General features: G+C 52.1%; 2 protein-coding genes across 2 annotated transcripts in view; one reads left to right on the top strand and one right to left on the bottom strand.

Moving 5' to 3' along the window:
• The window catches only part of MAP4K5 (mitogen-activated protein kinase kinase kinase kinase 5), a 66,100-nt gene extending 59,705 nt beyond the window's left edge, over positions 1–6,395 (bottom strand). The window contains exon 1 of the mRNA XM_058026458.1: positions 6,250–6,395. Within this exon, the coding sequence (XP_057882441.1) occupies positions 6,250–6,357 (108 nt within the window). The 5' untranslated portion in view covers positions 6,358–6,395. The remainder of the gene's footprint in view (positions 1–6,249) is intronic.
• Positions 6,396–15,292: 8,897 nt separating this feature from the next.
• The window catches only part of ATL1 (atlastin GTPase 1), a 32,534-nt gene continuing 20,112 nt past the window's right edge, over positions 15,293–27,714 (top strand). The window contains exons 1-2 of the mRNA XM_058026448.1: positions 15,293–15,392; positions 27,325–27,572. Coding sequence (XP_057882431.1) covers positions 15,359–15,392; positions 27,325–27,572 — 282 coding nt within the window. The 5' untranslated portion in view covers positions 15,293–15,358. The remainder of the gene's footprint in view (positions 15,393–27,324; positions 27,573–27,714) is intronic.

Below are 27,714 nucleotides of genomic sequence, written 5' to 3'. Positions count from 1 at the left end.
AGAACTGGGGCTCAGCATCAGCCCAGAAACCCTGGAGCCTTTCCAGGGCATCCAAGTGCTGGCAACGAACCTGACCACTGCATCTTCTGGAGACAGAGAGGAAGGAAGGAGATCCTGGCAGCAAATGCTCTCAGCTTTGATCTGTTCTTCCCTCTCAGGTCTCTGCTGCAGGGGGTGGGTGCTGTGTGACCTGCACTGTTTGCTTCCTCTTCATGGACATCTCACATGGAGAAGAAATTAGATTTTATTCACAGAATCACTGGGTTGGGAGAGACCTTCAAGATCATGGAGCCCAACCCAGCCCCAACAGCTCAACTCAGCCCTGGCACCCAGTGCCACATCCAGGCTCTGTTAAACACACCCAGGGATGGGGACTGCACCACCTCCTCTATTTTTAAGATTTTAAAGAGTGCCTGGCTCCTCAAAGTGTTGTTATCTTGTTGTATTTCATATTTCTAGAGTCCCACACCTTCTGGGTGGTTTTCTCACACACAGCTCTTCAAAGCAGGGCTGCTCCTGCTTCTTCATTAGGACTCCTCCAAAGCTCTCCCAACCCACCCCCTTTTATCCCAGTTATCTTCATTAGCCACAGCTGCCACCCAATGAAGGACATCACAGCTGCCACCCATCTAGAACAACTAGGATTGGGGCAAGGCCACTTATACAATACATAGATTTTACTAGGACTCCTACTATATCAAAGAAAGAGCCAGGGAGAAATAACCACAGGGGAAACACCACTCCCACCATGCAACTTCCCATTAACACCAAGAATTCCAGAACGGTTTGGGTTGGAAAGGGCATTAAAAATCATCCAGTTCCATCCTTGCCATGACAGGGACACCTTCCACTGTCCCAGGCTGCTCCAAGCTCTGTCCAACCTGGCCCTGGGCCCTGCCAGGGGCAGCCACAGCTGCTCTGGGCACCCAGGGCCTCACCACCCCCACAGCCAAGAATTTATTCCTAATATCCAACCTTCATTTCCCTTCTTTCACTCTGAACCCAGTACTCCTTGTCCTGTCACTACAGCTCCTGCTAAACAGAAACATGAGTGACAGGATATAATATTTAAAGCCAAACAGCTTGGAACATCCCACATCAAAGACCAAATCCCTAATAAGAAAACCTATTACAAACATTTCAAATGGAAACCCAAAGGTTTCACCTTGCACTGCTGAACATCCTCACAGAGGGTGTCAACAAGCCACAGAACATCTCAGTTCTCAAAGCAGAAATCCTACTGACTGCATCCTAAAAGAAAAGCATGCCATTCCCCAGAAGAGGAAGAAAGAGAAAGAAGAAAGACTCAAGAGCCCTGGTTTGATGTCATTCCAAACAGCATTTCCATGGAAAAAAAGAGCACACGGAGTTCAGCATGGCTACAGCAAACACTGCTGAGCAGAGGGCTTTGATCTGCAGGGCAGGAGGGAATCCCCCACATGACAGATGTTTTATGGCCATTTCTACGGGGAAGCAACAGAAATTCACCAGGGACAGAGTGCTGAGTCAGGGATGGCCAAATCCAATTGGTCTGCAGCTGCCAAAACACGCTGGTATGAAAGTTGGGAATATGAGATTAAAAGCTGTCACAGCCATAACTCTGGTTCTCTGGTATCAAAAAAAGCTTTAATACTCTGCTCTTAACCTGTTGACTTAAGCAGTAAAACACTGATAAAAAAACTGATAAGTTTTCATTATCTGAGAGATTAGAATGACATTGAGAATTGTTTTCTAAACATCAAACCCAGGTTCTCAGCAGCATTTGGCTGCACCAGGAATGAGAATCCAGAGCTCTGAGAACAAGGCAGTGACCACACAAGCAGAGCTGAAACCTGACTCAAACTGGACAGAGTCACACTTTTATGGCAACCTTGAAAAAAAGAAAACACCAAGAAAGGAAAACAAATCTTTTTTGTTGTTTGTTTTAAATTGCATTAGAGCAAAAAGTCTGTGTGTGCCACAATCCAATTTCATTGCTCGCTATTTTCCAGCAGCAATAGGTGGCAAAGCACTGCAGGTTTCTGCTAAATTGAAAACACTGCAGGTTTCTTCTGAGTTGATGTTTTTATTTGGCGCAGGAGATTAAAAAATAATGACAATAACCTCAAGAGAAGAGAGACTGAGCAGGCGACTCCAGAAAGAATGAAATTGTCATGATGAATATCATGAAATAAAATACGATGCTATTCAATAAAAACACGCCCCTTGTTTACAGGCAGTTTCTGCCACGAATTTGGTGCATTCCTTGTCCCTTGTGCTTACTCTTCAAGAAAGGCACTGTGGCACTGCTCACAATCCTGCTTGGAGAAGCCCAAACAAGCCAGCTTTAGAATTGCTGCACAAGGTCATGTTTGATCATCGGGGAGCACAGACATGCCCTGTTCATCCCAGCTCAGTGCCAAACAACAGCCTCCAACAAGGATGGATTTACACCCAGACACATCAAGCGCCCCTTTGTTCCCCTCGGCAGAGCAGGGAGCAGTTAAACTCTCTTTGGGGCACTTGGAGTGAAAAATACAAAAAGCTGAGCCCTGGGAAGGGTCTGGGGTGGGAGGGATCCCAAATCCCATCCCAGCCCTGCCACGGACACTTCCACCATCCCAGGCTGCTCCAAGCCTCACCCAGCCTGGCTGGGACACCTGAATATTCCCCCTAAATCTCTCCAGCAAACCTCTTCAGAGCCATTATATACACTCCAATAACAAATCCATACAGGAACATCAGGAAGGATGAGCAGCAGGAAATTACCCCCCTGAATTCAAGTCCTGTTTTCCAAAGTCTCCTGAGGACACCAAGATCCACAATTACACACAAGCAATGTTGTGATGCAACCAAATTCCACAAGTTAAGCAAAACAGCCCAGTCTCCTGCCATTCCAAGTACTTCCAGAAAACACCACGGAGTGCAGGAACTGGTGGTGATGCAGCTGATGGTGTGACCTTGGTACCAAGCCAGCCTCAAACAAATGAGGGCTCCAAAGCCCTGCTGAGAAGCTGCAGGTTCACCCCCAGGTCCTGGCGGTGTGAGAACCCATCCTGGGAAACACCTGAGCACTCTGGGAATTGACCTGGGATGGGATCTGACCAGCCACTTCCCACTGATGAGGGTTGCATTCCATTCACAGTCCCCAGCAGCTTTTTTCAATTTTCTGCTCCAAGACGCCAGTCAAATGTGTGTTTCTTCATTAACCACACATAACAACTATTTCAGCATGAAACAGATGCATTTCAGAATTTCTGAATGCAAACAGAACAAACTGATGTCATCTTTAAACACTGCCTTGAGATTTTAATTTTTATGACCACGGTGGGAAGACCTTTCCAGGAAAGCCAGATTAGAGTGCCACTGGAGACATAAAAATATTATTTTTTAAACAGCAAATTATGAAGTTCCAGTTCTCATCTTTGTTATTACAACCTTTTCTACGAGTCAATAATTCAAGATATTTTGGTGCAATGCTGTGAGGGATAAATTATTCCAATGGTTTAATACTAATATCTTCTATTAAAAAGGAAAAAAAGCTTTCCCACCACAGATGAGACAACTAACAAGTCAGGATTGTAATGGAAATTACTTCCAAGACTGCTAGACACAAACTTGGATCTATTTACACAGGCTGTGAATAGACAAGAGTTTATTTACAGATGGTTTCTCCCCAGCCCTGAAATGCATTTTGGGGAAAAAAGATATTAAAACAACATCAACAATCCAGCACTTAGGAGCAATCCTACAATCAGCCATTGTGTGCCATGTGACAGACAAGAGAAATAAACCCCATAAACACTAAGAAAACACATCTCTGTTTAAAGCTTTCATGGTAGTAATGAAAAGCAAAGTGGGCAGGAGAATTTTTTGAAAAGCCTTTAAATATTCTTCTGTAACCTAATAGTGAAGATAAATATTTGCTTAACCTCCACCTTCACCATCCAAAAAAGAGCCAATTACTCTAAAAGCTACCAAATGCCCCGAGAGGAATTTAAAGCATTAACCACAAGCACCAAAAAGCATCAGAGGAAGAGGCAGATGTCCCACAATCAGAGAGGCTCCTGGCTCAGACATCCCAAAAACAACTGTGCTGGAGACACTGGTGACTCACTATTAGTGAAGGAGCAGAGAAACCACTTGAAGAGGTGAGGGGAAAATTCCATTTTAATTTAAGAGCCCTCTCCAGCAAACCCTTCCCGAGCTCTGCAACATGAAAACGCTTGGATATTCACTAATAAATTCATTTTATAAACACTTCCGACAGCCAAGATGTGCCATCTGCACTGAGACTCACCAGGGGCTAAGAAAAACAAAAGCACAATGTTTATACATTAAGTCCCTTCAAGAAAAAAAGGTTTACCTTGCTTTTAAAATTATCATAACATCAGTGACTCTAAAATAGAAGTTTGCTGTGCGTATTTGTCATAAGAGGCAGTGCCATCTGATTCAATATTCCCTCGATCCAGCTCCTGCTGCAGGCCTTTACCAAAACAAAGAGCAAACCAATGACCCAGAAACAGACGCAGCCTCTCAAACTCCTTTAAACTCATTAACTTTATCCTCGGTCCGGACTCAGGAACTCCTGCCAAGAACCTGGACCGGAGCTTGCCAGGCTGCACCAGGAGCAAGTCTGGGTTTGCTCCTTATCTGAAGGCGTTTCGGGAGGGTTTTCCAGGAGGGTTTTCCAGGAGGCAGGGAGAGGAGGAGGAGGGGGCAGAGGGCTGTGGTTTCTGCGTTTCCAGGGGATGGATGTGTTTACCCGGCGCGGAGCAGGGCTGTGCATCCAGCCCGGCTCCGGAAGCGGAAGCTGGATGACATGTCAGCACAGCTCTCCACTAATTACCAGGATAATGAGAAGCAGAATATTTCTTTTTCCACATAAAGAGATGACACACAAAAAAAAAAAAAAACAAAAAAACAAAAACACTTCCCTGCAATGCAACTAGTTATTTCTTGTCGTGCTGCCTGGTTATTTCTTGTCACGCTGCCCTGCACTGGGCAGGCACACACAAACAAAGCAGCTCAAGGTAGGCAGAGTTCCAGATTTATGACAGCTGAAATGTTCTTTTAAAGGATTTAGCGCGAGAATCCCTAGGAAACAAGCTGACTGATCTGTGCATGGCACTATAGGATTAAAAAAAAACAAAAGAGGAAGGTAAATATGCACCATGAAAACTTCTAAAAATAACTCCCTGAGGTCATAAGTAACCATTTCAAAGGGGTGGTGGGAACAGGATCCATCCATAAAACTTCAATTTGAGCATTAGCAAAGAGCCTCCCCCAGCAGGAGCAATTACTGCTGCCTTTCATGTGGCACAGCAACACACCTTCCCTTGCACGCTTGGCTGTGTCAGGTCTATTTTAAACACACTCAACAGCACTACAAAGGAAAACATCCCACAGCTCCCTCCCTCCCCGTGCAGCTGAACACGCACAGGTTGAAAACTTTGAGGCTTTCTTTATCATTCACCCAGCCCTAAAAGCTGCTGAACATGCCTGAGGTGTGAGGAACATCCCTGAAGGATGAGGACAGGGCTCCTATGAGAAGAACACACCACTGCCTGCACCTCCTGCCCCCCACACGTGGTTCTGCTGATGTGAGCAATAATATGAATTACAGAATCCCAGAATGGTTTGGCTTGGAAGGGACCTAAAAGATCACCCAGTTCCAACTCCCTGCCATGGACAGGGTCACTTTTTGTATGCACCATTCCAAGAGCATCTACTTGCTCTGCTGCACTAACTCTACCTTGTGCTGCAGCTCCGTTCCAGCTTCTGAAGAGCTTTAATCTGCTTCTGCCTTTCACGGGCTATTATTAACCTCGGGGATAAAGTGGCACCCTTTTAATCAGGTGCTTTAACTGGATGCGTTCTGCAAGCAGGTACAGCCAAGAGATATCCTCTACCTCCTGGGGCAGTAACATGGGAAAGAAGAATCGCCTGCGATATTCACCAATAAAACCTCCAAGAAGGGCAGCAGAGAGAGAACCTTCTGTGGTGCCCCAAGCACAGAATCCCAGGATGGTTTGGGCTGGGAGGAACCTTAAAGGTCTCATTCAGCCAAACACCTTAGCCATGTGCAGGGACACCTTTCACCATCCCAGGGTGTTGCATGCCCGGCGCAGCCCGGCCCCGGACACTTGCAGGGATGGCCGCAGCCTCTCTGGGCACCCCGTGCCAGGGCCTCACCTCCCTCACACTCAATCCTTTCTCTCACAACTGGGAATCCTCCGGCTCGGCCAGAGGCGCCCCCGCGCCGCTCACCTTGTACACGTCGCCGTAGGTGCCGCTCCCCACCCGCTGGATCAGCTCGTAGTCCTGCTGCGGGTTCCGCCTCAGGATATCGCCGCTGGCCCGCGCCGCCGGCTCCATGGCCCCGCCGCGTCCCCGCCGGCCCCGGGATGCTCCTACCGCGGCGGCCCCCGGCCCATGGCTCCTGCGGCGGCAACGGCGGCTCGGGGGGGCTCCGGGCGGCCCAGACAAAGGCGGGCGGGCGGCCGCGCCCTCCGCGGCTCCCGGGGCTCCTCGGGGCAACCAGGAAGAGCCGGGCCGGGCGGGGAGCGAGGCCGGGCGGGGAGGGAGCTCCGGTGCCGCCGGCGCTGCGGCCCGTCCGCCGGGGCGGCCAGGCCGGGCCGGCTCCTACCTGCGCGCCGCAGCCCTTTGTCCCGCCGGGGAGGGAGGGACGGACGGAGGGGGAGCACCGCCACCGCCACCGCCGCCTCCTCCTCCTTTTCCTCCTCCTCCTCCTTCTCCTCCTCCTTCTCGTTCTCCTTCCGCGGCCGAGCCGGGCTGGGTTCGCTCGGCTCGGGACGGGACGGCCCGGCAGCGCCTCCGCGCCGCCGCAGCGCCCCGGCGCGGCCAACGCGGGCCCCGCTCCGAGCCCGGCCCAGCCCCGGTGCAGGCTCGGCCCCGCTCCGCTGCTGCCCGGCGCCGCTCCGGGAACCGCTGCCGTGAGGCTGTTACAGGGCGCTGCCCGCCCCGCGGCCCGACGGCTGATGGAATCCAGCGTGGTTTTGGTTGGGAGGGAGCTGAAATGCCGTCCCATTCCATCCCCTGCCATTGCAGGGACACCTTTCAGTATCCCAGGGTGCTCTAAGCCCCTATGTCCAACCTGGCCTGGGACGCTTCCAAGGATCCAGGGGCAGCCCCAGCTGCTCTGGGCCAGGGTGTCACCCTCACTCTCACAGCCAAGAATTTCTTCCCAATATCCAACTAAAATCTTCCCTTTCCCAGCTTAAAGCCGTTCCCTGTGTCCTGTCCCTCCATCCCTTGTCCCCAGTCCCTCTGCAGCTCTCCTGGAGCCCCTTCAGGCCCTGCCAGGGGCTCTGAGCTCTCCCTGGAGCCTTCTCCTCTCCAGGCGAGCACCCCCAGCTCTCCAGCCTGGAGCAGAGGATTTCCAGCCCTTGGAGCATCTTTGTGCCTCTTCTGACCCTGCTCCTCACTGTGGAGGGAGAAGTGCAGGTACAGACAGGGCTTTGAGCCTGTACCCCTTGGTTTGAGGCTGGAAGGAAGCCCCCAGGTTGGCTACACCACCTATATTTTATATATATCTCAGTCCATATATCTGCTTATACCAAACACCAGGCTGAGCTTTCCATTGTTCACGCCAAAGGCTGGGATACTGCCCGAGAGACTCGAGAAAGAAAAGGAGGAGGAACATGTGGAAGATGTAGGACTGATCTCCCTTGCAGCCTTGCAGCCACATCGTGTAATCCTTCTCATGGGCTAATCAGGTGGCATTTAGCTTTGTGGGTAACCAGTGCAATGAAAGTCACACCAGAATTACCTCAGACCTGTTGGAACTTGTCTCCCTGGGCTCCATAAGTCAAAAAAAGCTTCTGTGAGCCTGCAAAGTGGAAAGCATTTATAGCTGCCTTTCCCAATTATTTTCAGCAAGGCAGCTGAAATTCTGGACAAAGCTCACCCATGGTCTCTGAAACGAATGCTGAACAATTTAAGAAGCCCAAAGGTGGGGATAGGGAGTAGAGGAATGCTGGAATTTGCAGTAGCACTGGCTGCAAGGAGAATCATTAGGGCCTGAAAGGAGGTGTGATTTTCTAGGCGTAAAAACTACCACATTCTCAGGGCAGGAAATACATCTGCAGAAGTTAGGTAGAAAAAATTCAAATAGATGCCAGATGTAGGAGTCTCTGGTGTCCAGGATTGCTTATTTCAGAACAGATTCTGCTGCTTTGGCAGCCACACAGCCCAGGCAGGCCCAATGTAGTCTAATGACAACGTAGCCAAGCACTGATCTTGGGTTTAAAATGCAGCCTGGGCTTTGAACTTGCTCTTACATTTAGAAATCCCACAAGTAGTACCTGACAGGGTGCTGTGGATTGCATAAGATTTTCCTTCAGACCACAGGCTCCATGGCAGACTTCTTTAGGATCTGTGGTGCTTTGGGTTGAACTCAAAGGCATCGTGCGCAGACTCCTGGGAATTGCAGAGTGGCCTTTGGGTTTATGGGGATTTATTTATGGGCTCGTTTGGGCTGCAAAATGTAACCTGCCCCACCTCCCAGAACCAGGAGAGCTGAGGGCTGCTCACTTAAAGAGATTCCCATTTCATTTCCCCTCGTGCTCTCCAAGCCTTCTGCATCCTGTACGTCCTTTCCAACATAAATACCTAAGTTTTCCTGAGCCCCCAACAAACAAGGCACTATTTACCCTTTAGAGAGCTGTATTTCCTCAAGTGATTTTTAACAAAGCAATTACCTTTCCCCTCATAAATCAGCTTCCTGTGCTCCCCATAGGGAGCTGTTTGTGTCCTTTTTCTTTCCCCTTCCTCAGCTGATGCTTTTCACTCCGCTGACTTGCTGCTCCCGACAAGCCATGGGATGACAGCACAGCAAAAAGGACATTTCATTTTCCAGTGGCAGATGGTGCATTAAGGCTTGGCCTCCTATAACACCTCTCAGATCTGAGGGGCTGCAATTCACTGCAAAAGCTGCTTTACTTAGTCCTTGCTGCGTTAAGTTTCACTTCCCACCTGGAGGTGCAGTTTCTCATCCCATCTTGTGGAGAGTGGAGCTCTCAGAGCCCATCTCGTGTTCTGAGCTTTAATTCACCTTTCCCAGCTCAGTTCCCTGCTGGAAGAACATCTGGGAGGTGTCCATAGATAAAAGCAGCACTGGGATTGGATTATTGTCACCATTTCATGATTAGGAAAATGGAGGAAAATGAGGAAACTGCCTGAGATTGTGCCAGGAGAGGCTGAGGTTGGATATTAGGGAAAATCTCTTCAGGGAAAGGGTGGTCAGGCATTGTTTGCCCAGAGCAGTGGTGGAGACCATCCCTGGAGGGTGACAAGAGCAGTGTGAAGGCAGCACTTGGGGACATGAGTCAGTGATAACCATGCAGTGCCGAGTTAAGGCTTGGGCTCAGTGGTCTCAGAGGGCTTTTCCAACCTTAATGATTTAATTAATGATTCTAATGAGTTGTGCAGCGTTTTCAGTGCAAGACATGGCCCCTGTGCCCTGGCAGGCCCCTGCTCCTGAGCCCACACTGCATTTTCCACCCCAGACCACGCTGCTTTTCTGGTCAAGCGTGTTCAGGAATGTGCTTTTATGCAGCATCTTCCACGTGAACAGGTCGCAGCCCTAAAAGGAATGTTAAGTGGTTTTACATAAGGCATTCCGTGGCTTTGGAGAATGTGATCTGTTTGTGCTGCAGCCTGAGGAGCAAGAGCAGCCACGAGACACCCAGGAGCACCAGGTAACGGTGGCTGCAGAGCTGGAGGAATTTCTAACTGAACAAGATAACAAAGGTGGTTTTAAAAGCAGTGAAAATACTTCAGTCCTGGTGGGTTTTTTGACTACTAAAATATCTTTAATTTTTACACAGTCTAGCAAACTCGCATGGAAGGCATTCACAACTGCCGCAGCACCTTTCCTATGACTTGAAATTTATTTTTTTTTTAAGATTGTGGTTTGTGTTTTTCAGGCTGGTTTTCCTCCCCAGTGGAACACACACTTGCTTCACCCATGGCCACAAGTGAAGGGGCTGCAGTGGAGCCATTCCCAGGCTTTCTGTGGGAAAATTTTCCACCCCTGAGTCCAGTTCAGGATGCTGAACCTCCTACAGCTTCTTGGCATCCCTTGGGCAGCTTTCAGTGCTGTTCATGCTGCTTCATCTAATCTGCTATCAAAATTCAAAATAAGAGGGATAGGGAGGATTTTGTGGGATCCTGAATGGTTTCTTGCTGCTGGAATGGCTCTTTGGGGGACAATTGGGATGGCAGCAGATGCAGGCACGTGATGACAAGGACAAAAAATGCTTAGAAAAAATAAAGAGCAGAAAAAGAGAGAAGTCCTGGCAAGGTGGATGGAGAGAACACAGCCAAGGGCAAGAGAAGGAGGAGACATCCAGGATATTTCTTATGTCCAGCTTGGGAATTCACTTGCTCAAGGAAACATCAGTCTGCCACAGACTGAGGATCTCTCCAGGGGTTGTGCTGAGAGGCTGTGGGAAGGAGAAGAGAAAAAACCTTTTGTCCCTTGCAGGAGCAGGAGAATTGAAGGAGACACAGCCCAGCCCTGTGTGCAAGGGTTTGTTTTTCACGGAAGGAAGAGGGGCACTGTGGCTATACATTATATTTGTGTCACCCCGCTCACGTCCATGCATCTCAGGAGACTTTGCAGCTGATTGTGCTCTTTGCATTCAAAGGAAGGAAACCAGCTGGATGCCCTTCCCTCCCAGCAGCACGCACAGGAGGGCAGAGGTGACACCAGACAGCAACTGCTCAGCACAAGGATGCAGGAAAATGTGGCCATTTCCATGAAAAACAGCACTGAAAAGGGAAATTCAGAGCACTGCCTGGAAACCCGGCTGCTTCCCCTGCTTCCAGGTGCACCAACCTGGCTGGAACATTTTGCAAGTGTCCTGCTGAATCATCCAGGCAGGTGGATTTGGTTGGTTCTGCCAAGAGGAGCTGGAAGCTTTTTTTTCTGGCTGAGGTGTGTCTTCAAGGGGAAATCCTAGAAACAAACTTGGCACACGCAGATTTTGGCTTGGGCTCGCTAAAGCCACGTTGCAAACCAAACAAAAGGAGGCTGGTGAGGAAGGATGTTTTCAATAGTGTCCATCTGCCTGTCAGTGCAGAGAGAGGGGACAAATTGAAAACAGGATCGGAAATGGACGGGAAGTTTGGCTTAGGAGAGATCCTCTCTCTGCCTTGCTGGCCTTTAAATTGCAGAATCATGGAATTACCCTGAGGATCATCCAGTTCAACTCCTGGCCATGCACAGACACCCCAAAAATCCTGAGAGCTTTCCTGGAGCTCTGGCAGCCTTGGGAACATGACCATTCCCTGGGGAGCCCCACCACACTCTGGGGAAAGAACTGATAAAGAGAAATAAAAGGATCAGACGGTGCAAAGGCAGCCACCGAGGTAAAACCAGGCCTGGGCTGATGATTCTTTATCTCCATGTTTATTTTATCCTTAAGTAGCTCCTTCAGTTTATGGAGCATCTTCCAGAAGGAAGAACCTCCACAGTGATTGATTAAACAAGTCATTTAATTAACTGCTGGAATTCTGTCTCCTGCACAGTGAAATCCCTCAGTGCAGCCCCAGTGTGCAATGGTGTTTACAGAAGCAGCAAAGATAATTCCCTTGGCTGCACAGCCCATGTAAATGTGGGCGGTCACAGCACAATTTGGGGTGAGAAATGGGAGCTGCAGGAATAGCAGGATTTCCTAAGCAACAAAGATCTGCTTCACTTAAAATATTTCAGGAAGAAAAAAAAAAAAAAAGAAAAGTCAAACAACAGAAAGATGTCAGGAAGGTTTTAGCTTCAGGACCAGGGAAAAGCTGATTCAGTTTTATCCTTTTTTGGTATTTCCAAGGAATTGAGGCCTCCTAACCCTAGAATAAGGGTACAGAAATGAGAGCAGTGATGAGGAATCCCTGCCAGGCAGTGTAACCAGCAGAGAGACATCCCCCTGCAATGCTCTTCAGACACATTTGACATCTAGATCCCTGTGACTTTCCCACACAATTCAGCAGAAGCAGTGAAAGAGCAAACCCCGAGAAGGCAGAAGTGACAATAAAAACTAAACTAACACACCCCAGACCCTCGGTTAACCACTGCAAGAACAGCTCTGTCCCCCAGGGGCTCAGGCAGCGCCTTGTCCAAGGCAGACTGGTGGGGATGGCAGCGTTTTCCTCAGCAGCAGGTCCCAGGGAGCCCGGGGTGGCACCTGAGCAAGAGCAGAGCCTTGGCAGCGTCCCTTTGGCACCTCTTACATAAGCGTTGCACAACGCCCGGGCTCTGTTTGCACAGGGCTGGGGATATGAAAAGCAACTGGAAATGCTGCCTGGGTAAGTGGGACATCAAATCAAGGTAAATTATGAAACAGCTCCTGCCAGCGGAATGCAGGATGGATTTAAATCCAGGCTTTCTCCAAATTCCGGGGCCTTTTCTGCGCTGGATCTCGCGGTGTTGAACTCCAGCTGTGGGGTGTTTTCTCTTTTTGCCTTTTCTCCATTTAGCATCGTTTTTGCTCAAGAATTCTTCCAGTCCATGACCATCCAGCACATCTGCTGTGAAATCAGCTCTTTGTGAGCTGGCAACTTGGGCAGCAAGAATGCAAAGATGCTTCTTAGGAAGGGCTGGTTGCAACTGGGAAATAAAGGAAAGATGAATTGGTGGAGAGGAGGGGGGGATGAAAATGAACAAATGCTGAGTCACTCTTTGGAAAAAAGATCACCCCCATGACTTGTGATCATAGGAAATAATGCAGGAAAAGGCCTTGGGAGTTCGTGCAGACAATCCCCACAGCACAGCACAGCACAGGATCAAACCTCTCTACTTCTCCTTGACTGGGATACCGTAATGGATACCATAAGAGAAAAGGAGAAAATGCCAGTAAATGGGGCAGTACAAGCTTGACCTTAGCAGCAATTCTCAAAGGAATGAGGAAAATAGGACCTGAGCCCATCTCAGTTTAATTAGACTTTCAGATTAACACATTTCCTTTTCCATCCTCTATTTTCCCCCCTCCCCTGTCCATTTCCCAGCTGCTTTTCTTTTAATCTCCTCTTTCAACCTATCTGAACCCCTCTGAGAGTGTCCAGCGTGATAAATCCCTCCTGACAACACCTGTCTCCCCTCTGCTGCACTGAAGCAGCAACAGGCAGGGGCAATCTCAGGGATTATTCCTACAAACCCTAATGCAGCTTCTGCAAAGCCCAGGGAGCTCCTCGTGGTCGCAGGGCCCGGCAGGGGTGGGCAGGATTCAGCTGTCTGCCACGTGAGAGAGCCAAAATTACGTTTGCTTCTGATGCTGTAAACACGGGGAAGAGGCCAACGAGAGGCAGTCACACAGGGCTGGAGGAGGCACTCAGGAATGAAGTGTCAGCATATCAATGGGAGCACAACCACACACGGCTTTGGTACCCATCAGACGCCTGGAACTGAAGATTGGTTTGGTTTTGAGTGTTCTTCCTGCTGTCAGGAGTGAAGAGCAGATCCTGCTGGCTCCTGTGAGCCCAACAAAGCTGGATGGCTACTGGCTTTCCCTGGCTGCTGTGGGCCAGGGTGCAGAAATGATCAGCACTCGCCCAAAATCTCCTCTTGCAGATACAATGTGGGGCTCAGCTCCCTTCCCATCCTGACAGATTTTGTCCTTCTGGTGACCACCACATTTCCACAGTTTGATCAGCTGATCTTTGAGCACTGTGCCACGTGTCTTCCAAAGAGCACTGGGCTCTGGCTTCAGAGTCAGGTTGGTTCCAGCAGCTTGTTGGCATCAAGAGCGTGGGCAAACAGTAGCTGAGGACAAGAGTGTGCACGCCCATGCTGGTGCACATGGAGTGGGTGGGAGTGGGCCCAGAAAGCCAAACACAGCATGGGCTGCAGCCCAGCAGGGTGGGCAGGAGGAGGCTGAGGGAGGGGATCATTCCCCTCTACTCTGCTTTTGTGACACACCCCACCTGCAGTGCTGCCCCCAGCTCTGGGGCCCCCAACAGGAGAAGGATGTGGAGATGCTGGAGAAAGTTCAGAGGAGGACACAGGGCTGGAGCCCCTCTGCTCTGGAGCCAGGCTGGGAGAGCTGGAGAACAGAAGGCTCCAGGGAGAGCTCAGAGCCCCTGGCAGGGCCTGAAGGGGCTCCAGGAGAGCTGCAGAGGGACTGGGGACAAGGGATGGAGGGACAGGACACAGGGAATGGCTTCATCTGCGTTAGATGGGATATTGGGAAAGAATCCTAAGTGTGAGGGTGGACAGGCCCTGGCACAGGGCGTCCTGAGGAGCTTTGGCTGCTCCCGGATCCCTGGAAGTGCCCAAGGCCAGGCTGGACATGGGGGATAGGAAAAAGGAAAGGAAAGGAAAAGGACCCCTGCCCATGACAGAGGGTGAAATGAAATGAGCTTTAGGGTCCCTTCCAACTCAGACCATTCTGGAATTCTATGTTATCAACTGTGCTGCACTTAAATCCTCCCCAGAGGTGTCCAAGTGCAGCCCTTACCCGGCCTCCTTTGTGCCCCGCCTGCATGAGCACTGTGAGCGTCTCCTGCTCCCCGCACAGGCAGGACTGGGGAGCAGGGCCTGGCTGACCGCACCCCAGGGCAGCATCCCTGTGGTGATTTCTCAGCCCAGGTGTCCCCATACACTCACCACAGTCCTGCTTGTGCCGGGTTCCCCTCCCAGCCATGGCCCCTTGTGGGTGGGTGGGTGCCCACAGGGGTGCTCAGTGCCCCACATGAGCCAGGTGCCCTGCCCTGGGGTGGATGTCTCCGGCGTGTGGGTGCCTCCAAGTGCACCCAGTGCCCTCAGGCTTGGATACTCCAGGTGCCCCAACGATCCCACTGCTCTGGCAGGAATAACCTGGATTTTGGATCAGCCTGTCTGCTGAGCCCCCCATCCATGCCCCCTGCATGGCCGCCGCTGGTGGTGCCCCTCACGACCCCAGTGCCCTGGCACGGCTCCCCTGGCTGCCGGACCCTGCTATCCGTGCTGAGCCCCCCATCCATACCCCCCTGCATGGCCGCCCCTCACGACCCCAGTGTCCTGGCAGGGCTCCCCTGGATGTCTCCTATCCGTGCTGAGCCCCCCACCACCATCCACCCCCTCGGGAGGGGATTCAGCCCCCCCGGGGGTGCGGCTCGCCCCGCCCGCGGAGCCCCCTGGCTGCGCGCACCCCGAGCGGCGGTGCCGGGGCGGCCCCGCGGGTGCCGTGGGCGGGTGCCCCGGCGGGCCGGGCCGTGCCGTGCCGGGCCGTGCCGCGGTGCCGCGCCGAGCGGCGGGCGGGGATGCTGCTGCTGCTGCTGCCGCCGCCGCCGCCGGCTCCCCCGCCCGCCCCGCGCCGCCGCCGCAGCCCCGCCAGACGCAGCGCGGCTCGGAGCGCGCACGGAGCCTCCCGCAGCCGCCGCCATGGCCCGGAACCGCCGGGACAGGAGCAGCTGGGGTAGGGCGGCGGCGGCAGAACCGGGGGGGAGCGGGGGGAGCGCGGACAATGCCGGGCCTGAGGCGGCCGCGGGCCGCGCCGGGGCGGGGCTGCGGCGGGAGGACGCGGGCGGGGGGCTCGGCTGGCCCGGGCGGGGCGGGGGGCTGCCCGGTGCCGAGGGGACACACGGGTGTCTGGGACACCCCCGCGCTATCCCTGCGGGGCCTGGGGTCCGCCCGTCCCGCCCCGGCAGCGTGACAGGGAGCGGGGCTGCGGGATGGGCGCCCCTCGTTCCGGGGCCTCCTGAGGCGGGCTGTCCCCGGCTTGGGCTGGTCACCGCCCTCGGCTGGGCTGCGGCGGGACCCCCTGACACACCTGGGGCCGGACAGCCCCGGCAGCTCCCTGGGGAGCCTTTGGGCTGCTCCTCCGGCTTGCCCTGACACCCCTTAGCCCGGCCCTGCCGTCCCCTCAGCCCCTGATGGGGGGTGACACCTCAGCCACCACCCCAGCTCATCCGGGAGCAGCGATCCCGCTCACCCCGCCTTCCGCAGGCAGAGCCACAAGGCCACCCTGCCTTGTCACCCCTCCAGACGGGTTTCTCCCGTTCTGGAAGCTGTAGGATTTAGTTGTCAAGTCACCCTCCAGTCAGGGCCCATTTTGCACCCACCCCTGGCAGCCCCCTGATCCCGGGGGAGCCGGGGAGCGGAGCGGGGGGACGGCAGGAGGAAGTTCTGTGCTGCCTTCCTGCGAGGCTTCGGTTCCTCCAGAGGCGCCTGGATCCTCCTGGATCCTCCGGCAGCTCCTGCTTCCCCCTGGATGGAGCCCCGGCTGGTCCCACAGGTGGGTAGCACCAGCAAGGGGCTCCTCCACCTTCAGCCTGCTTGTGAAGGATGGCTTTACCCGCTCCCACTGCCACGCTGTTCCGTAGGAAATCCCATTTTATCCAGCCAGTTCCCGTTGTTTGAGCAGAGTAATTTGCCGTTTCCTCCGGAGCCGTAATTCCATGTGAGCTCACTCACACGGGTGCCCGCGGTATCCCGGCTCCTCAGGCGGAGCGGGTGAGCTGAGCTGTGATGTTTAGATACACAAATTACATTTTAATTTGTGTAGATGAGCGTAGGATTTCCCATGGCAATGATTAACAGCTCGGAGGCATGCTGGAGGAAGCACTGGGATAACGGAGCTGCTGATCCGGTGATGGGGTTCTTTTGGGATGGAGGGGGGGGGGGACAAAATGGGCCAAGCTCATTTGATGGGTTCAGCTGTGACTTTAATGAAGGTGCTCAGATCCTTGGGTGAAGCGGAGGGAAAACTTGCCAGGGAATGTGGTGCCATTCTCAGCTTTGTCTCGCGGAGCGTGTGACAGACGCGGCAGCCGTGACTCCGTGCGTGCTGGGAATTGCACACACGTCCGGCCGCCCGTGCCTTCCCTGCGCGCCCCGGCAGCAGCAGCAGCGAATGCAAATGATGCCGGAGGGAAGCGGAGAAAGCATCGCCCTGGGAAGCACAGCCTGCGCCCGGCCAGGGATTGAGGCACATTTCTCAGCCTGCTCCCGGGAAATGTGATGTGTCACCGAGGGGTGAACTCTTCCTGAGCTTCTCTGCGAGAATCTGGAAGCGTCCATGGATCCAGGTGGATCTCTGTGGGATCAGCTGCCTTCTGCTGCCGCCCATCCACAGCTCAGAATAATTCCCTCTATTATGCCACAGACATTCACCTATTCCTAGAGGATTCCCTGGCTTTTTGCCAGGCTGGTTGACATTGAGAGTAAGAAATTGAGTGAAATGCTTCAATTTTTTTTTTTTTTTTTTAACTAGGAAAGAAAAAGAAAAAGCTGCCTTTATACATTTCTTTATTCTATTTATACAACAAAACCTCATTGCCTTGAAAGCTGTGTTTACATCCAGTGACTGCAGCATTGTGTGGTGACATCAGTCCATGGGGTGACTCTTCCACTGCTACATTTTTCAGCTGGCAAAGGAGGAGGCTTGGGCTTTTCCTGAAACTAAGGCAGAAGGAGAAAGTCCTTGCTTTGTTCTGAAAGTGGGCTTATGGGTCATTAAAAATATTAACGCTATTTTGAAACGGATCAAACTTTGCCCTAGTTACTCAGGCCTGGGAACAGGCAGCTGCTTAGTGTAACCCTCCTTTGTTTCATAAAAATCATTTGCTTTTTTAAAGCTCACACAGCAAATTAGGATGAGTGTGTGGGATTGCCCCTGGTCATAGCTGGGTCGCTGTCACATCCCCAGGAGCTCTGTAGGGGTGTGTGATGCATCCAGAGTAGGATTTAGCCTTGGGCTAGAGGTCAGCATCAGGTTATGCCTCATTTGAGGCTCTTCCTGAATGTGCCAAGTGGTGCACAGACCTCACAACTGCTGCCAGTTCAATGGTTGAGGCAGCTGCAGATGAAAAAAAATCCCAAATAATACCTTGCTGTGAGTAGTGGACCCTGCTTTGCCCAAAAAAAGGATTGTTAGTCCAAGTTCTGCTTGGCATGGTGAAGTCCAGCCAGCTCCTGAAGGTTTGTAGTAGATTACACTGATTTTTGTGAGATCCCTGCTCCCAGTCACTCCTTTAAGCAGCACAGACTGGAACAAATCGTGTGAAATCTCATGTTCCCCATCGTGGCCAATTTTGTGTTGAAATTGGAACGGTCCACCTAGCAAGAATTCAGTTTTAAACCCATAAAAGGGATTACAGAGGTTGCAGATACTTCTTGGTGAGGGTTTTCAAGGTGGACAGGGGATTTAGGAGAGCCCCTAAAGGGAGCCAGGAAAAGCCAAGGAACTCTTCTGAGCATAAGGGGCTCCTCTCCTTATGATCATCCCTGCCCCATCTTACACTGCACACAATGGGTTAAACTGAGAAGAAAACCATGATTTTGCTAGGTTGTTTTTCATTTAAACCACCTTAACATCTTTTGTTTTTGTTGTTTGATTTCTGCCCTTTTATGATGGATTTTCAGTTTCCACTTCCTGGCATTTCTTTGTGAGTCTGAATGCTGGGAACCTGACAAGGGAAAGCTGAGATGTTTCAGACAGAGAGGCCTTCACACAAAAAGCCAGAAATATTCACAACCAAACGAGTGGCTTGTGAAAGAGAAAAGAAAATGAAGTGCTGGGACTTGAAAGAAGAGACAAGTCAACATTTCAAGCTGAATGTGATTATAGAATCAGGGAATGGGCAGGGACACTTTCCAGTAGATCAGGTTGCTCCAAGTCCCATCCAACCTGGCCTGGAACACTTCCAGAGATCCAGGGGCAGCCACAGCTTCTCTGGGCACCCTGTGCCAGGGCCTGCCCACCCTCACAGGGAGGAATTTCTCCTAATATCCCATCTAAGCCTGCCCTCTGGCAGTGGGAAGCCATTCCCTGTGTCCTGGCCCTCCAGGCTCTCACCCAAAGTCGTTCTCCCACGGTGGTTGTACAGGGAATTGGAATAGCTGGATAAGCAGGACAAGAGCAGCCTGACTTTCTGTTTTTTGGGAAAACCAGGATGGGCTGAGCCTGCCTGGCAGTGGTGACGTGGTGCCCCTGTCCTGCCTGGTGCCACGTCCATGCCAGGAGTGGCTCTGGCCTTGCCTGCACCCCTGATTCATGGGAGTGGGAATTCATTGGTTGTGTCTTGCTGCAGTTTCCCTGCTCCAGGGGTGACAAACAGCACACTGAAATGTTGTTTAGGGCCTGGGTGATGTTCAGAGGCAGCAGGTTTTAAATCAGCTCCCCTGAATCACTGACTGGAACCTTCTCCAGAGGGGGAAGGAGGCTGGGGCAGGTGTTGTCACACTCTGTGAGGCACAAAGTGTCCCACAGATCACTGCTGAAAGTCACTTCACTCTAGAGAGCCTCCAGCTCCTCTGCTCCTGCCAGAAATGCTCCCTTTTGCCAGCAGGAAAAGTGAAGGAAAATAGCTGAACACAGATCTCCCAAATGAGGTGGAGCCTTTGGAGAAGGGGCTGAGTTCTGCCAAGCCCATAGAGCACATTTAAAGCACTTTATATGCAGAGTGTAATTACCTTTCATGTTCTGTCCTAAAATTTCATGGCGTGTTTACCAAACTTTATTTTCAGACAATTTTAGCAACAAAAGGGTAAAAAATAATTTAATGTCAGAAAAAACTAAATCCAATACTGGTGGTGGAGATGAAGGGAGGCTGTTGCTGACAAATGGCAGATGAAGGACCATGCAGAAAATGTGTGCTGGGAGGGAAGAGGGAGTTCTGGAGATGGATCCCTGGCAGTGTCCAAGGCAGGTTGGATGGGCTTGGAGCAGCCTGGGACAGTGGAGTGTCCCTGCCCTGGACAGGGGATGGAATGAGGTGTTCTGTAGGTTCCCTTCCAGCCAAACCATTCTGGGATTCTGTGTTACCCTGGAGAATGTGGGCTTAAATATGGGAAATATTTATGGGAAATATGGGAATAGGCTTAAATGAGGGAAAGGGAGCAGGCCCAGGGTTTGCACCTGACAAACAGATCATGGTTTCTTTTTGCTGGTGCTCTTCCAACAGTGCTTTGCCTGTGGGAGGTGTCCACCTTGCCTCTGACTCAGCCATTCCTGCTACCTGAGCTGTCACGGGCACGGCCTCATAACTGTCTGACCTGACCTCAAACTTGCTGAAAAAATTCTACAAAAAACTCTGATTTGCTTCATTCCCCAGGTGGTTTCCTGCCTGTGTGTCCAAAGCTCAGCCTGGGAATTTGACAGCAGTAGGAGCTGCTCTTGCTTCAGAGCCAGCTAAGCACTGCAGCTTCACGTAGTAGGTGTTGTAATGAGGAATTTCACATTGCACTTTGGCATTTGGGATGTTGTAACAGGCAGGTTTGGGGGCCAGTTATCATCCCAGCTCTTGCTCCTGTCAGCAGTGGGAAGGTCCCAAAGCACTCCTGCTATCAGCAGAGTCACTCATCCCTTGTTCCCTGTGCCAGAGGCAGAAGGGGCTGAGCTGACGCTGTGCTGCTGCCAGCTGGGTGACTCAGGGCTGGCAGCAGCAAGGTGCACTCCACATCTGCACTGCTCCAAAAAAAGCAAAGGGTGAGTGAGGATGAAGCCTGGCAGAGCAAAGTCCCTGCCAGGAGAACGTGGGAGTGCACATGGGATTGGCAGAGCTGGGAACACAGCTGGGCAGCTCAGCTCTGGGAGTTTGCCCTGACTGTGGAGAGGAGCTGGGGATCCCAAAGGGACACTGCAAGTGTGGCCTTTTCCAGATCACAGAGTTATTTAGGTTGGAAAGACCTCAGAGATCATCAAATCCCAAACGCCAGCTCGGTAAGCAGAGCTGGCACTGAGTGCCACACCCAGCCTTTCCAGAGGTGGTGACTCCCCCACGTCCCTGAACAGTCCATTGCTGTTTAGCTGCCATTCTTATTGCCAGGGCTCCTTTTTCCACAACAGTTTTCTTCTCCTGTTTCTGGTGCCCTGCAGCTCCAGGGACTGTCATTGACCCATCATTTCCACAGATTGATGGCAGCTGTGGTTACAGCCAGGCTGAGGAGGTGCAGATGATTTCCTAGATGGGCACTGTAAGTTCTGGCTCTGCCTTCCCCTTCCTTGCTGCATTTCCCAGCTCAGCAGCCCCAGGTGGAAGGGGCTAGCATGGCAAGAGCCTGACAGAGGGACATGTGGCACTTCCCAGGTCCCCGTGGGTCTGGTCAGTGCATGGGCAGCATTTGGTGCTTCCCCTGCTTGGATCTGGGGTTCTCTGCTTCTGTGGACATGCCAAAAATCCCAGCAGAGGTGTGAGCAGAGTAAAGGGAAGGTTGTGTGTCTGTGCCTTCAGCTGTGCCCTGGGTGCAGGAGAAGCATGGAGAGAGACTTATTTATTTATTTACAAGACCACATAGTAGCGGGATAGGGAGGAATGGCTTCCCACTGCCAGAGGGCAGGGTTACATTTAGAAAAAGTTATTCCTGTGAGGGTGGGCAGGCCCTGGCACAGGTGCCCAGAGCAGCTGTGGCTGTCCCTGGATCCCTGGAAGTGCCCAAGGCCAGGCTGGACAGGGCTGGGAGCACCCTGGGATTCGTGGAAGGTGTTATTTGTGTAAGGCTTGAAACTGGCTGGGCATGAAGATCCCTTCCAACCCAAAGCATTCCGGGATTCTGTGCCACAGCAAGGCGCGGTGAGTGTGTGTGCGTGGTTAAACCCAGCTGGCCTGGAGCCTTTGGGGGTGTGGTGCAGGGTGGCTGTCACACGGGGCTTTGCCCAGCCAGGCTCCCTGCTCCACCCTGTGCAGGGCCAGACACCTCGGGCAGCCCGTGCCGAGGGATGCGTGGGGCCAGGCTCAGCTCTGGGGGCGCCTCCTTTGTGCAGCAGCAGGGCAGGGTTTGCGGGCACCGCCCTGCTCTGCCTCTGCCCTGCACACCCATCGCTCCCACCCTTCGTTCCCGTGTTCCCTGGTTGGCTGGATCAGGTGCCAGCCGTGAGGGGAGGAGGGAATTCCTGCTGCCTGCTCGGAGCTCCCCGCCTCTGCCGGCCTGCTCGGATCGCTGTGGCACAGGGAGATCGGGGCTCGTGTGCCAGCCCAGCCCGGCTGAACGTGCCCAGGGCCGGGGAGATGCTCGGGGACGGTGCTGTGCTCCCCTGAGCTGTGGTGCAGGGCAGATAAGCTCCCTGCAAACCGCAGCTCTCTGGAGAGCCTCCAGAGGGATGGAGCCTGACTGCAGCCTCTGTTCGGGGCTTGGCTCTGGTGCTCTTGGTGGCAGTGTGATATGGGATGGAAACTCCAGAAGGGAGCCACACAGATATCACTGCTGCTCACACAGATCCCCTGAGAGCTGCTGATAAGCAGCCTGACACGCTGCATACAGGGTACTCTGTTCCAAGGAGCAAGCAAGTTCAGGCTTCCCATCGAGCCTCGATTTTCTCTCCTTGCTGGTTTGTTTTCCCTGCAGTAACTTGGTTTGAATGCCCTCAGAATGGCAGCACTGCCTGGCATTGGTGTTTGTGTGTGTGTGACATCTGAGCTGGGGCTGTTTTGCCTGGAGAAGAGAAAGCTCCAGGGACACCTCACTGCGGCCTTCCAGGACTTTGAAGTGGCTTATAAAAGTGGAGAGTGACTTTGTACATGGGCAGATAGTGGTAGGACAAGGGGGAAACGATTTAAACTAAAAAAGGAGAGATTAAATTAGATATGAGGAAAAAATTCTTCTCTGTGAGGGTGAGGAGGGTGCCTAGAGCAGCTGTGGCTGCCCCTGATCCCTGGCAGTGCCCAAGGCCAGGCTGGACAGGGCTTGGAGCAGCCTGGGATGGTGGGAGGTGTCCCTGCCATGGCAGGGGGTGGAACAAGATGATTTTTAAGGTCCTTTCTAACCCAGACTCTTCTGGGATTGTGATTTCAGCCGGAGAATTGCAGCCCAGGCTGCAGCTCCTGCTTCCCACAGGAAATCCTGGGGTGCAGGAGAGCCTGGGAGCAGGGCTGGCAGATTGGCCTCCTCAGGCTCTGCTCGGGCTGTGTTTGCACTGATGGTGGGACAGGGCTGTGTTCCGTGCTCTGGAATGAAATGGATTTCTTGTGCAGGCTCACAGCAGGACAAGGCTGGTTCCTTTGTGGCACTCAGCATTTCTGTGACCTGTTCTTCCATGGCTGAGGGAGAGCGGGCTCCAGCAAGCACTCACCAAACATTGCATAGTTAGTGGCTTGTAATTAACTCCTAGAGAAGAATAAATTAAGTCAATTACATTAGACATGTATGTGAGTCTGCACAATGTGAAATATGCTGTTTCAATTAATTAATTTAGTCCAAAGCAAGTCTTAGAACAGTAAAAGAATTCTTTGCTTTTTTTATGCTGTCTGACAGCAAATCCTGCTCTCCTTCCCCTTCCCACTTGCAGTGGCCATATGGAAAAGTGCTGTGGCTTCCACCCCACTTGGGAACGAGCTGTTATGAAATGGGGAGAAGGATCCTGTGAATTTATCCTGTGAATTTCTGAATGAGCAGCTGGAGAATTGACGTAATTGCAGAGCCGAGAGAAAGATGGAGTCAGCTCAGAAAAGGAGTGAAAACAGGAGTGAGTTCAGCAAAGCTGAGCTCTCCTTCCTTTCCTTTTTGGCTGCAGGAGTTTTTGCCACTGCCAGGTACAGCTTCCTTCAAGGCAGAAAACTCATTTATGGCCAGACAGACCAGTTAAAATCATTGACTCCCAGTAGTGTGCAGGCATTGTATAAAATAATTATTGTATAAAATAATCCCTGGCTCTGCAGTGGGGCAGATAATCTAACAAACAGAACCTGGAAGTTTCATCACATGGAAATATGAATATTAATATGAAAAATAAAGTTTTGTCTGCAGATGGCCTACATGAAAGAAGCAGAGGTAGGGATGAAATTAGTTCAGAGATCTGCTTAATGTCATCTCTCCTTCCTGTTGTCTCCAAGGACCTGGGGAATCAACATATCCTGCACATAATGCTTTGTGTTGTGCAGACAGCCTGGTTCTCCTGGTGTTCAGGTGGTGGAAACAAGGATGTCCCCTAGGAGAACATGGCCACTAATGTGTCTCCCAAAATCTGTTCATGTCTGCTTAAAAAATTTACTCTCCTTCAGATGATGATGATGATTTGAAGGGACAGAACAATCCCTTCTCCTCTGCACTGGTTGTTGGTTCAGCTGCTGGAAAGAGCAGAGTGAGAAGATGTGGAAGATGCAGCCAGGCCCCAGGAGAGGGGATCTGTCCCCAAGAGAGGGGCTCTGTCCCCAGGAGAGGGGATCTGTCCCAGGAGAGGGGATCTGTCCCCAAGAGAGGGGCTCTGTCCCCAGGAGAGGGGCTCTGTCCCCAGGAGAGGGGATCTGTCCCCAAGAGAGGGGATCTGTCCCCAGGAGAGAGGATCTGTCCCCAGGAGAGGGGCTCTGTCCCCACAAGAGGGGATCAGTCCCCAGGAGAGGGGATCTGTCCCCAGGAGAGGGGATCTGTCCCCAGGAGAGGGGATCTGTCCTCAGGAGAGGGGCTCTGTCCTCAGGAGAGGGGCTCTGTCCCAGGAGAGGGGATCTGTCCCCAGGAGAGGGGCTCTGTCCCCAGCTGTCCCTGTGACAGGGCATGGCAGGGGACTCTCCTCAGCCCCCAGCTCTGGGAGATCCATTCCGTTCTCTGACCAGGGGCATCCAAGGATTTGTGCCCATCCAGGTACCCTCTGCTGGTGCAGGATGAGTAAACACATAAATCATGGAATCCAGAATAGTTTGGGTTGGAAGGGACCTTAAAGCCCACCCAGTGCCACCCCTGCCATGGCAGGGCCACCTCCCACTGTCCCAGGGTGTCCAAACCCATCCAGCCTGGCCTTGGGCACTGCCAGGGATCAGGGGCAGCCACAGCTGCTCTGGGCACCTGTGCCAGGGCCTGCCCACCCTCACAGCTGGGAATTTCTTCCTAAAATCTAATTAAATCTCTTCTCATTTAGTTTGAAGCCATTTGCCATTCCCTGGCTCCTGTCCCTCCATCCCTTGTCCCCAGTCCCTCTGCAGCTCTCCTGGAGCCCCCTCAGGCCCTGCCAGGGGCTCTGAGCTCTGCCTGGAGCCTTCTCCTCTCCAGGTGAGCACCCCCAGCTCTCCCAGCCTGGCTCCAGAGCAGGGGGGCTCCAGCCCAAGTTCTGCTCCCACCTCCCTCTGTCTCTGTGCCCAAGGTGGGATTTGTCTGTCTGGGAAGGTGGCACAGCTGTTGCACCCTGGTGGCTGAGTTAGAGTCAGAAATATTTAAGTTTAATTTGATTTACAAATTTTTTCCTGCCCCCACCATGAGTCACATCCTATGCAAGGATCTCTCTACTCTCCTTTCTGTGCAGCTGGAAGAAGAAAATAAAAATAGGACGTGGCTTAGCTGAGCAGGGCTTTGGGAAACACCACAAGAGAGAGGAGGCATTTCCTTATCCTCTATACGGCCCTTGCAGCTTGGCTTACAAACAGCCTTTGGCATCTGGCTGTCCTTACCTGTTGGGAAATGTGTTTGGGGTGTTCCTGCTCTCAGAAATTTGAAATGAGGATTTTTTTAAATTTTCCTGGAGGCGCCTGTGCAGTGACACAGTGCTAGGAGGGATTTTAGTGCTGCAGTCTGGTGGAGAATCTGCTTTTCACACCATTTGGGACTTTTGTTTAGTTAAAAAACCTCCAAGCAATGGAAAGAAAAGATCTTTGTCTCTCAGCTGTGAGCAAAGAAAGCTCACAGTATATGTCCAAGAGGCACCAGAAATCCCCTGGCAACCAGGCCTAATGATCCTGGTACTTCCTTGCAGGATCTTAGGAAATCACAAAAGTGCTGCTGTTATTTAAAATATGGAGTTACTGCTGGAGGCTTCTTTATAGAGAGGCCCAGAATGGGCAACTCCTGTTCCTCCTGATATTTATAACTTCTCTTTTAGTGTGTGCACACACAGTCCTTGTGCTTTGGAACAGCTCAGAGCTGGGTCCCCGAGGTCAGGGGCTGAAACAGAGACTGGGCAGGTTGGACTTGAGGCAAAACTTGGGGAAGTGACAGCCTGAGGCACAAACTGGGAAGTTTTTGTTGGAATGTGGGGGGAACTTTCCATCTGGCAGGGAGGTTCCAGTGGCTGTGGGTGAGCTGGCTGGCACAGTAATCACCTTCAGCATCCCTTCCCTGTGCTGCAAAGTTTGGAAAGGCCAGCAAAGGAAAAGTACTGGAGCCAGCCTGCTCTTTGCAAACCCCAGGGCTGCAGCTCTTAAAATGCATCTGGCTCCTGTGAGAGCCTCCTGTGAGCCCTGCACAGCCCAGGAGCTCCACAGGGAACTTGGCCATTTCCAAGTGGGGAAGGGGGCAGTGCTTGTGCTCTGTGTGTGCCTCCCCCTTGGGAGCAGCAAAGCGGCTTTTAGCAGGATGGGTTTGTGTCTGCATGGCCTGATTCCTGCTGGCAGTGTCCTGGGGGATGCTCATGCTGAGGCTGATGGCAGGAACAGCAGATTGCACTTGGAGCATCAGCTCAGGCTGCAGATGGAGCAGGAATGTGTTGCTACAGGAACAGCAGTGGCACAGGATACACAAAGGCAGCATCCTTTGGTAGAGCTGTGAGACCTTTGGACACCTCAGCTGGAGAGCTGCTTCTGTTTGGGTCAGCCTTCAGGAAGGACCAGAGGAGAGCAGAACCCTAGATAATGTGGTAGAAGTGATGATGAGAAGGCTTGGATTTCACTTTTCCAGCTGAGAAATGGCCAAAGGGAGGTGTTATGGTGGGCCCTGTTTGTGTAGGGAGTTGCAGGGATCTGTTTTCCATAAATAAATCAAATATTTATTTGATTTATTTAATATCAAATCAAATTTGCAGGATAAAATCAAAGGGATGTGTTTTACCAAGGGAGGTTCCAGCAGGGAATGCTTTCCTGTGTGGGGCACAGGGTCAGATGACCCCAGAGAAGCATGGAGTCTCCTCTGGGATATCTGAGGCCAGGTGCAGCAGATCTGCTCTGGATGGTGCCATTTTGGGGTGGATATTTGAGGTTTTGGATCTCTTAGCACCCTGTCCAGCCCCGTTGTCACTGACTGTGACTGTCACATTCTCTGGAAAAATCCCCTTGCCCAGGATTCTTCTTCTGGGAAGCTGAGAAGCCTCAGAGAAAAAGGAAAACAATTCTTATCTCATTTGCTTCTCCTGTGTTGTGCTCATGTGGAATGTGTTTGGAGATTGTTCACCCACAGGTGATTGTTCCATTGGATTCTGCTGGGAGTTGTTTTCACTCAATGGCCAATTGGGGCCAAGCTGTGTCAGGGCTCTGGAAAGAGTCACGAGTTTTCATTATTATCTTTTTAGCCTTCTGTAAGTATCCTTTCTGTATTCTTTAGTATAGCTTAGTATTCTTTAATACAGTATCTTAAAATAATAAATTAGAACATGAGAATGTGGAGTCAGATGTATCATTCCTGCCTCTGGGAGCCCCACAAACACAGGATCACCGACCCCTCACAGTGCAGAGGAGGCACCAAACCCCTCTCATTCGTTTTCCCTGTTCCCACAGGCAGCTTTGCAGACAAGACCTACGAGTGGAGCTCTGAGGAGGAGGAGTCGGTGAGGAAGGCGGGGCCGGTGCAGGTGCTCATTGTCAAGGATGATCACTCCTTCGAGCTGGACGAGGCTGCCCTGAACCGCATCCTGCTCTCTGAGGCTGTCAGGGACAAGGAGGTGGTGGCTGTGTCCGTGGCTGGGGCTTTCAGGAAAGGCAAATCCTTCCTGATGGACTTCATGCTGCGCTACATGTACAACAAGGTAGGGCTGCAGCTCAGGGCCCTTCCCAGGCCTGCTGCTCAGGGATGAGCTGGGTTTGGTGCTTTGGGAAGGCTCAAGGCTCTCATGAGTGTGGGATTCACAGAATGAAGCAGAGCAGATCCTTCCCCAGGCAGAAGTTTCT

The sequence above is a fragment of the Melospiza georgiana genome, chromosome 6 (assembly GCF_028018845.1).
Source record: "Melospiza georgiana isolate bMelGeo1 chromosome 6, bMelGeo1.pri, whole genome shotgun sequence".
Taxonomy (NCBI): Eukaryota; Metazoa; Chordata; class Aves; order Passeriformes; family Passerellidae; genus Melospiza; species Melospiza georgiana.
The sequence above is the reverse complement of the archived record's forward strand: the minus strand, read 5'-3'. Positions and strand labels throughout refer to the sequence as shown.